The sequence below is a fragment of the Octodon degus genome, unplaced genomic scaffold, assembly GCF_000260255.1.
Source record: "Octodon degus isolate 3935 unplaced genomic scaffold, OctDeg1.0 scaffold00017, whole genome shotgun sequence".
NCBI lineage: Eukaryota > Metazoa > Chordata > Mammalia > Rodentia > Octodontidae > Octodon > Octodon degus.
Genome location: NW_004524593.1, coordinates 7,650,348 through 7,660,737, shown reverse-complemented (window position 1 = coordinate 7,660,737; position 10,390 = coordinate 7,650,348). Strand labels below are relative to the sequence as shown.

General features: G+C 41.3%; 1 protein-coding gene across 8 annotated transcripts in view; it reads left to right on the top strand.

The window, feature by feature from the left end:
* The first annotated feature begins 43 nt into the window (after positions 1-43).
* The window catches only part of Rgs7 (regulator of G protein signaling 7), a 544,505-nt gene continuing 534,158 nt past the window's right edge, over positions 44-10,390 (top strand). For 4 of the 8 annotated variants that reach the window (XM_023710286.1, XM_004626813.3, XM_023710287.1 and 1 more), the window contains exons 1-2: positions 44-311; positions 862-987. In XM_023710286.1, coding sequence (XP_023566054.1) covers positions 910-987 — 78 coding nt within the window. In that variant the 5' untranslated portion in view covers positions 44-311; positions 862-909. Of the gene's footprint in view, positions 312-861; positions 988-10,390 lie in introns of those variants that run through there. The other 4 variants (XM_023710285.1, XM_004626815.2, XM_004626816.2 and 1 more) reach the window with 4 other exon arrangements.

Sequence of the window (10,390 nt, the reverse complement as noted above, 5' to 3'; positions counted from 1 at the left end):
GGGCGCCCGCGCTCGCTGCGCTCCGCTGTGCTGAACCCGCCGCGGGTCTGACCGCGCGGCTGCCATCGCCGCTGCGGGGCGGGCGGGAGAGCGACCCGGACCGCGGGTGCTGCTCCGCGGCTGGCGCTCCTGCAGTTAGCTTCCCGCCCGGGCGAGTCAGGTAGCTGCCCCACGGCTTGACCGCCCTCGCGCCAGTTCCCGGCGCCTGGACGCCCTGGGACACGTTCTTGCAAAGATCAGGCAAACTGCGCCCTGACCCACGAGAGGAGTGGGGTGAGTGAGGAGAGGCGCCTGGCTGGCGGCGGAGGCAGGTGAGGGTAGGAGAGGCGCACACCCGGGCTCTGGGAGGGAGACCCCGGGGGAATCGGGAGGAAACACTTGCGCTGGAGAAGGAGCTGGGAATTGGGGGAGGCGCCTGCCTGTGGGAAACTAGACCCAAACCTGGGAGAAAGTGTCTGCCCGGGGTGCAGGCTTCCGCTCTGCTTCCGCTCTGCTGGGGAAGCCTCGCGCGGTGGAGGTGCAAGCGCCGGGAGAGCCGAGTGTCTACTGTGGAACGGTTAACAATGGGTTGCTAGGGTGAGCATCTACTTTGTAAAGGGAGGGCCCGAGAAGGGAAGTCAACTAAAACCGTAGCCAAATGACTATCGAACTGGAAGCTTGTAATTTGTCACAGTTCTCCAGGGCACTACAGGTGTAAACTCATTTTATTTTTTAAAAATCTGTGCCCCGTGTTACTTTCTACCCCCAGCCAGTAAGCATGCTCCGGGTGGGCTGGGTGCTGGCAGTATGAAACGAATCAGGGGAGTCACCCCGCCTAAACGCGACCAGGAGGATCTCACCCGTCTTTGTAATCCTTCGCAGGACAGTCTGGTAATCTTGAATCGGAGAGCTGACCAAGTTTTGGGTGACATGGCCCAGGGCAATAATTATGGGCAGACCAGCAATGGGGTGGCAGATGAGTCACCCAACATGCTGGTGTACAGAAAGGTAAGAATTTCTTGATTTCCTTGGAAGATGGGAAACTTGTGGCTTTCTTGACCTTCCTGCTCCCCCATGGGAGTATATACTAACTTTGTGGCCTTGTGGATTCACGAGTCACAAGTGATGACATCTTTCCTTGAACGTGATCTGAGGTTTTCAAGTGACACATGTGTAGACACACAGGAAGTAAAGGAGGCCTTCACATTCTTTGTTGATTTTCCTTAGATTAATCTGTCATTAGCGGTAACAGCAAGTTTGGGCATCCTATATATTTTTTGCTAGACATGATTTAATAGTAGCCATATAATTTGTGCACGTTTTCCCATATACTCTTCTTAAATGGTTAGATTTTGGTAATTACATAAGTTTTTATCATATTTTAGAAATAAAAATAGACCACTTTGCAGTTCTGTAGCAGGCATGAATTTATATGATTTTACTACTAATGTAACAATAGTTGTTAGATTTTTTTGTCCTAGCCTTATTTTTCACTTACGTTATTGTTATAATTTTTCATGTTTTACTAATCGGTATTTATGTTCTAGTGTCATATACCATTCAAATAGGTCTTTATATTCTAAAGGTTTTTTTGGCCACAAATAGATTTGCATATAATAGCAGTCCTATCAAAAGTGAACTTCAGATCTTCAGCCACTGTAATTAAGATGTATTTGGATATCACATGTGCTGCAGAGTGGTTGCTTAGGTAACTTCATTGTGGTTATAATCAACAATCTTACTACAATTAAGGATGCAGTTTATTTTTTAATGCAACTTCTGCACCAGTTGTTTTTATTGCATTTTATATTGGAATAACTTTAGCCTATTATCTGGACTGCTTATTGAGCAAGATTTCTTTAGTTAACATCAACGGTGGTAGAAAGACTATCGTACCTGGAAAGTCCAAAAATTGTTACAGGTTTTGATTAGAGGGAGCACATTGGAGGGTCCAGGATGAGCACGCGTTCGTTTTTTTCAGTGAGATCAGAGCTGATCATGAATAAAGATGAAAGGCTCGGTGCTACCTTGATCTGTGTGAAGTCAGAACTTTTTATCTGTAGTCCGGAATCATTAAAGGTGATGCTTACTATGTGTTGGGAGGGAGGATGTTGTTACTGCTTTAATGAAAAGATGCTTGACGTCTGGGCATGATGCTAGCTGTTGGAGTCTTCAGGCTTGTGGACAGCACTGTTTTCTGTATCTGTGAGTGCACTTAGATGTTCCTGGGACGACAAACTGTGATGGGAAAGAGAAATTAGGAATTAGTTGAGTTTTGGTCTTTTTATCCAAATTATAAACCTGGAAAGAGCCTAAATTATTACTATTGTAGTCCCACAAGGATTGAAATAATTGGGTACTTTACTGTTCTACAAGGATAGATTTGGGACTGAGAAAAAACATTTTGGTGGCAGTTAGTTGCTTTTAAATGTTAAAATATTTTCTATTGTTTGGTATAAATCTCAGTACTCTAGTATATAAGATGTGAAATTTATAATTGTATTTTCTGGGTATGTACAGGGAAGAGATTTGGATTTTTGGATGGAAAATTATAGTAGCTGGCCATTTCTTGTTGTTAAACAACCGTACAGTGTTTACTGTCTTTTACCTATAAAAGATGGATAGATGAATTGATTGAATGTGTAACAGTTACCTTAGCTAGAAATACAACATAATATGACATCAACTCACATGTCTAGTCATCATGAGAACAAATAAGGCAAGGATTTTACAGAGTTGATAATTTAGTGTACCTGGGTATCATGTTGCTAACTGTGACTTTAGAAATAGTTGCATAGCCTGAAATTGCTGTTAGTTCTAGTTTTAAGTTAACAGAGTGGGATGATTTCATCGAGAAGCTAATGCGTCATATTTTAAAGTACTATTAATAGTTAAGCTTCGAACTGCTTGTGATATTCATTCTATCTTTTAGTGACCTCTTTGTTGAGGGTTAATGCCAAATATCCCTTAGTTTTCAGGATAAATTTCCCTGAGAAATCTTCACTGAAAAATTAATCAGATCAGGACATTTTTATACAGTACTCAATTGTGAATAATCCTTTTATTCTCTGGATATTCCCTTTTATTTTTTGAGCATGTTTTTGCTTTTCTTTGTGATATAAATAATAATTTATAGATAAATGTCAAATAACTTAAAAAGAAATGCAGTTTATGTGGTTATCATATACTAGTGACCAAGTCAGGTGCCTGTATTTTTGTGCACATGAGCATCATGAATTCATGTGACTGCTGAGCCCCTTGTATTTTGTATAGCTTATTTAATACCTTCTTCATAGAGGACAAATTTTATGTAATTGGAGAAGGTTATAGGTTGAATATATATTAGGATATTTCACCTGCTCCATGTTCATAAAAGAATAGGCAGTGTATTATAGTGCTTATAAATCAGGAGGTCAGTAAAAGGTTTTGAGAATGACTTCAGTCTTAACAGTATGTTGCTCAATAAACAGCAGAGAATAGAGAGAGAAATTCTGTTTTATTAGCTCATGTAGGTTGTCCATTTCTACCTAACTACTGAAGTTCAGTTCTTTTTTGAAAAAATTTTATGCATTTGGTATAGGTCTCACTATGCAGCTAGGACTTATAGTGCTCCTCCTGTTTCAGCTTCCCCAGCACTGGGATTATGCCAAGTCTTGGTGGCTGGTGAGCCCAGGGTGGGGCCGGCACAGCATGTGGTACTGGGGATTGAACCCAGGTCCTTGCACTTGCCTAGGCAGGCATTTAGATCGCTGAGCTGTCTTTGTGACCCTGCCTACTTCTTGAAAGCTGTTCTAAACTAGCAGCATTCCTGGCATTCTCCCCCGACCTCCCTCTTTTTCTCACTGAACAGGATTCTCATCCATACTCAATGTGATGTTTTCATTCTATCTTCGTAGGTCATGAACCAGTCTTACAAACACTCTTGGGAGAGACAGGAAATAGTGAATGATTACAAAGTGGGATGCGCAGAAAAGCTGGGTTGGGTGAATTTCTTCTGTTTGTTTGATGTCTCTATCACAATTATCCACATGTAGCTTGTAGAGGTTCCTCTAAATAATGGGAAAATCCAAGGGTCTTTTTTCTCTGGGGAAGTCTCTAGTGATTTTTTGGGAGAAAAATCTAGTAGATAAAGCTCTTTGAGGCCAAGTGAATACAGCCATAGTGCAGGCTTCAGCCACAGGAAAGCTGCCTCGTGGTCAGGGATGGCACCTGCTAGTCTGTCTCAGATATTTGAGAGTAGCTTTTGACTTAATGTGAGGCATCTCTGTAAAGTTCATCTGATGTCAGAGGCACCTTTAAAAAATCCCTGTGGATGTAGTATTTGGCTTACCAATTCTCTGATTTATTATACTGCCTTTTTTCAGTGTTTTTGTTGTTTTATGTATGAGGATGTCTGATTTAAAGGTATATACCATTTTGTGACCTGAACATTTTTATTCCTGGGGATTTCTAGGATCCCTTCAGATAGGTCCTAACTAGATGGGAACTGGAAATAATTTCCTTGAGATTCAGCTAGCTGTCACTCGCCTTGGATCTGGACCAGCTTCTTGAAGCATTTGGAGGTGACAAGTCAGAACTGAGTTTTGTTTTGGGTTGATGGATCTTAAGCACTATTCCCAATATTGGTCTGCTTTGTCAGACATTCTTATTCATGGGGCAGCATTGGCTGTAAAGGATAGCCAGGCTGGAACCCAGAGTACAGAGAGCCATACTCCAGATGTGGTGTCTGGCCAGCACGCTGCCCACTAGACAGTGTATCTCACTTTAATCTTACAGCTGACACTCTTGCATTGGAAAAACAGAATTTCTAGAGCACCTTGGGGTCAGTATTTCAAATTGGCTGTAATGCTGGCTTCTCCCTAGCAAGAATGCCTAAAATGTCCAATAATTTCTGATATTATTGCAGCAACCATTTATGTCCCAGCTGTCAGAGAAGAAAATGAGAATGTTTTCCTTGTTGATTATCTGCCTGGAATGAACATGCTTTGGGAAATAACTAACTTACCAGGCTCACTGTGTCTCTCTCCTCTCCTCATCTTTCCCTCACACAACTCTTTTTGTCCCTCTGTCCTCTGTGTCTTCGGATTATTTCTCTCTTAATTTTTCTTTTTCAAAACAGGCATAAGGTATAAACATGGCTAAGAGAGTGTTCATTTTAGTTGTAAAAGATAAAACAGTGTCTTTTATAAGTCATACTATCTTTTGGAGAGGAAAACAAAACACAGCCTTGTCTGAGGGCTTCTCTGTGCAGACACTTGGTCAGGTCCTTCTGAACGTGGCATCCCGTGGTAGTGGCACAAGGTTAGTATGTAAGGGTTAAGGCTCTTCGTCCTGGAAGATGGCACTGCTGGCCTTTCTTACATGAAGTACAAAGGGAGCTAGTGCCCCATGAGGGAGGTCACTATGATAGGCTATGCTGGAGATGTATATATATATACATGGGGCATATTATATATATACATATATATATATATATATATATTTGAGAAAAAACACATTAAAAATGACACAATTTCAAAACAAGATGATGAAATCAACAATGGTTGTTATATTGCATATTGATGTCTTCAAAGTAGTTGTTCAAATTACCAGATCTAAGAATGCAAAACTGGTCCAAAAAATTAAGCATTAACTGTTCCTTTCAAAACGTGTTTCCGAAGTCGGTCTGATCTGATGCACCTGAGAGAAAGAAGGGCTTGGTTTCTGAAGAAGGAGGACCACAGATGTTGCAGGTCTCCTTGTGGTGAGTTAACCACCATTTTGTACGTGAACTCGGTGCGTTTGTCCTGGCAACGCTGTGCATCTGGTCAGCCTTGACGGTGTTACTACCTTGTGACTCAACTTCGGTGGTGAAACATAATCTGACTTTTGAACCTTACTTATCTTGATCTGTCTGGGTTTAGCACAGGTTAGTATAGTGGAGACCATTTATTCACAGGTGATAGCCGTGTAAGGGCCTATAGAAAAAGAAGGGATGAGTGTAAATAGGTCATCACAAAAGAAAAGACCCTTTTCACCTTTCACATTTCTAAATGAGGGGCTCAGATGGGAGGCAGGCACCAACAGAATTGTCTTACCATTTCTGAAAATTTCTGAAGTGCAGTATCTTCTTTAATCAGATTATGTGAAAGAAGCACGGGCTGTGCAGGGCCGTAACTGTATTCAGACCTGTCCTTCCCACAGTGAAAGTACCCTGTCCCTCAGTGAGGTGTTCCCTGAGGTGGGACAGGATCAGCAGCTTTGAGACTTCCGCTGCGATGTAGGTAGAAGCATTTTATGGGTGGTGCTTTAATGATGAATTTGATTAACCTGAGTTTGGAGGAGGAAAGCCTGTGGTGGTTGAGCTGTTTCCCCACCAGTTGTTGCTTGTGAGTGCCATTTGTGGATTAAGATAAGGATTTGAGCTCAAATTTTATTTCCTTTGTTGTTTCCCATCTCTAATCTCTGTGAATCTAATTGATTGGAGGAAAGCATAGATGTACAGAAGAGAAGCTATCTAGGGATTTTATTGCCTTCTAATAGCCTTTGTGGTTCATTGAGTGATGGAAAGCAGGATATTTTTAGGTGCTGTGGATGATAGAATTTGATCCCTGCAGAAAATATAGAAATATTTTGGATTTGGATAGTTTAGTGACCTAATCAGTATGAAATCCCCTTGAAAACAGTGTTGTGGAAAATAAATAGGAGAATTGGCTCTTGTTTCCTACTTCATAGTAGTGATGAAACATTTGAATATCAGACTTAGATGACTGTTATGGTTTGTGTCTAGTTGTCCCCCCAAAGCCTCATACAGTCATGGGGTGAGGACTTCTAGAGTTTGTGTTAACTCATGATCCACTGGGATTATGTGTGATCCAAGCCTGGGATTATGGGTTTTAGTACTGCTGGGATTACCCATAGATGGGTAAGTACTGGGAGGTACCCATAGGTGTGAGTACTTCCCCTACCCTGGGGCAGGTAATTTGCATGACAATGTAAGGAGGGAAGAAAAGCTCCCTGCTTGAGCTGCTGCTATCTCTCCCTTGCGCTCTTGCTCTTTGCTGCCGCCATGAAAGGTTGCTTTCTGCTCTGTGCTGCTCTGCGTTGGACCCAGCTGAGTATGGACTGAAACCTCCAGTAACTGTGAGCTAAATAAACCTTTCCTTCCTTCATTTTGAGTGTCGGGTATTTGTCCCAGCAACGACAGAAGAGTAACTAAGACAATGACTATCCTACAAAATATCTAATTATAAGATAATTGTGAATGATAGAGCGCTACCTTAGGAAGAAAGGGCCCTGCTTTTTTCTACCACTTGCCCAAGGTGATATAAAAATATTATTTGCTTTCTTTGTAATTCCCTTTGTCTTGTGTCTAACTCAATTAACAAATGTTGGAGAACATTGGAACTCTAGTGGACATTTATGGATTTTCTTGTAGCTCTGTGAAATTAGTTTCTTAGTTTTGCCTAGAAGTATTTTGGCTGAGGGCCTATCTGGAAAAAATATTGTTACTCCGTTTTCTGGAAAATAATGTATAGGAAAATGGCAACTTTGTAAAATTAGGTGGGTTTTTAAGAAGACTGACAGTTTTAGTTGTCATCTTTCCTAGTGATTAACAAGTAAAATATATATTTTCAAATTTTTAGAAAATATGTTATTTATTTATTTGGTACAGAGTCTCACTACAGAGCTTGGACTCAAAGTCATCCTCCAGTCTCAGCCTAGCCAGTGCTAGGATCACAGACATGTGCCACCATGCCTGGTTTAGTGGCCAGCACGGCGCACCCAGGGTTCTGGGGCTGGCGTGGCATGCGGTACCAGGGATCAAACCTGCGTGGGTCCTTGTGCTTGCCAGGCAGGTGCTTAGACCGCTGCGCTATCTCCCCAGCCCAAGTAAAATTTTCTTAAGGAGATACGTGCTGAGATGGGTAAAGAACGTATGCTTTGTCATCAGGCTCAGCTCTGCCATGTGACTGAAGGTGGTGTGACTGTGAGCTAAGTAAGGACCTAATTCCTTTCACTTCATATTCTTTACCTGTGAAATGATGAAAAGAAAAAAAAAACAAACCAGTTTTCTGCATAGGGTTGCTTAATGACAGAATGAAAGCATAGGAAAGTGTCTTGCCTAGAAAGTCTTGAATAAATGCCCATTATTCCAATTAGTCATATTATCAGATTACTGTTTGTTTGGCCCATCATTAAGTTCTTTGTATGCACCATGGAAAGTAGGGTGTATTGCTATATTTTTCGATTCAGTGCAAACAGTGAACCCCTCCAGTCATATATTCTGGTAGTACAGAGGCAGATTCTGTGGGCTGCTTTGATACTGCCGTGCTCATGACACTCGCAGTGTCCTGTCTATGTTGCTTAGCCCGTGCAGCCAGCTTCTACTCATTAACGGTTGCATCTTGCATGTCTTTGAAATCTGCACAGTTCCTTTGATGCAGTGTAAACTAAGTGCATCCTTAGAATCTAGGAATTTCAGAGGGGACAGGAAACTCAGAATTTGTCTGCCCTTTCGTTTTGCAGATTATCCATTTTAGAATCAGAGAATAATAAGATTTTTTTAATTATTTATTTATTTATTTTTTGGCGGAACCGGGGATTGAACTCAGGTCCTTGCGCTTGCCAGGGAAGTGCTTATTCCGGGAGTCATCTCCCGGCCCCAATAAGATTTTTTTAAGGTCACACAATTTGAATTCAGGTCTCTATTTGTTGTTTGATGCGCTTATCTTACCTGTGTTTGTAGTTCAGTGTCAGTGAGTAATCAGCATCCCCAGTTGCTCCATGGATATCCATGAATTACACTAGAGTATTGAATCACCCACTTTAAAAAGCTTAGATGTCTTCTTCTTTTGACCTATAATTTAGCTCTTGGAACCCCAGGAATAATCAGATTGGGGACTTAGTTTGACCTCATTTGATTCTGGCTGGATGTACAGCTGGGCTGTAAAGCTCCAGGTTTTGGCGCTGAGTCATGGGCAGTGTTGTCCAGTGTAACTTTCTGTCATGATGGAAATAGGAAATAGGCTGCATGTGCACTGTCCAGTACTGTAGCCGCTTGCCACAAGAGGAAGTTGAAGTGTAGCTAGGACTCCTAAGGATGTGAATTTTAATTGTATTTAATTTTAATTAATTCAAATTTAAATTTCCATGTTAGTAGTGACTCCTGGATTTGATATGGAATAAAGGGCTTTGGAAAAATAGCATCGAATACAAGTGAAGATATAAAAGAGTATGTTAAATATGTGGCATACAGTATTTAAAACAAGGGACGGTTCCACAAGTATTTTTTAAAAAGAATGTAACAGAAGTAAATTTTTCAAAGAAGACTACTGTGTCCAGTGCAGAGCATGGTAGATGTGATAAATGATGACTGTCCACTCAGTTGATTTTTTGCTCTTGTCAAACTTTCATTGGTTGAAGTGGGTAGTCTGCTGAGGTCAGATGATACAGTTTTAAGTGAAGAAAAACCATACACACACTGTGATTGTATAGTGGACTGCCGTGTTTTGCTGATGTTAAAGGGACTTTAATCTCTGTTAAGTAGCATCTCAGAGATGCAGCATAGCCATTCCAGTCCCTGACCCTGACAAGATTCTGGGCAAAAAGGATTACAGTGACTTGAATCATTTTTTGAGAGTCTAAAACTGGGATATAAAGCAATCTATACCTCTCATCTTCCTTTTTTAAAATTTTTTGTACCAGGACTTGAACATGGGGCTTAGGCTTCCCAGTCAGGCATTGTGCCTTCTGGGCTACGTCCCAGCCATCATCTTGCTTTATAACTCAACAGTGTTTAAAGGAAGGGACTAGTCCATGCAGAGGTAGAAACAATGGAGGGTCGGCAGACTGAGTCAGAAGGCCTGGAGGTGAATTCTGACCCCAGCCCTGTGTAGCTGTGTAAGTCTGAGCACGTTTCTTATTCTCTCCTGCTTTCCTTGCATGAACAAACCTTGTAAAAGGCTTATGACGAGTCTGCACCTCATTGACCCCAGGCAGGTTAGGGGATGGATTAGAAACCCTGTTGGTTTCCTTCTTGGGTCATTGCTGGAAGATGCCAAGAGCAGTGCCTGTCCCCGTGACCTTTGTTAGCCACAGAAATCTGTCAGTGTCAGCTACGTTGATTCAGTAGAAAGTTTTTCTCAAATATAAAAATGTATGGAAATTTTTACCCTTTATACTTAAGATGATGTAGGCTAAATGATTTTGAAGAAAATAAACTGCCATACAGAGTGTATTGTTAATATTAACACATAATTGAAAATAGTTTTGCTAGTATTTCTCTTTCAGTCTTTCTAGGTTCATTTTCTCTGGAAATCAGTGTCTTTTGTTACTTGTTCCAAGCTTTATACTCGGCGTGCTGTTTTTGGCTTCTTGTTCATTGTTGAGCCTCACTATATGTCAGGTCTTTTTTTTTTTTTTTTTTTTT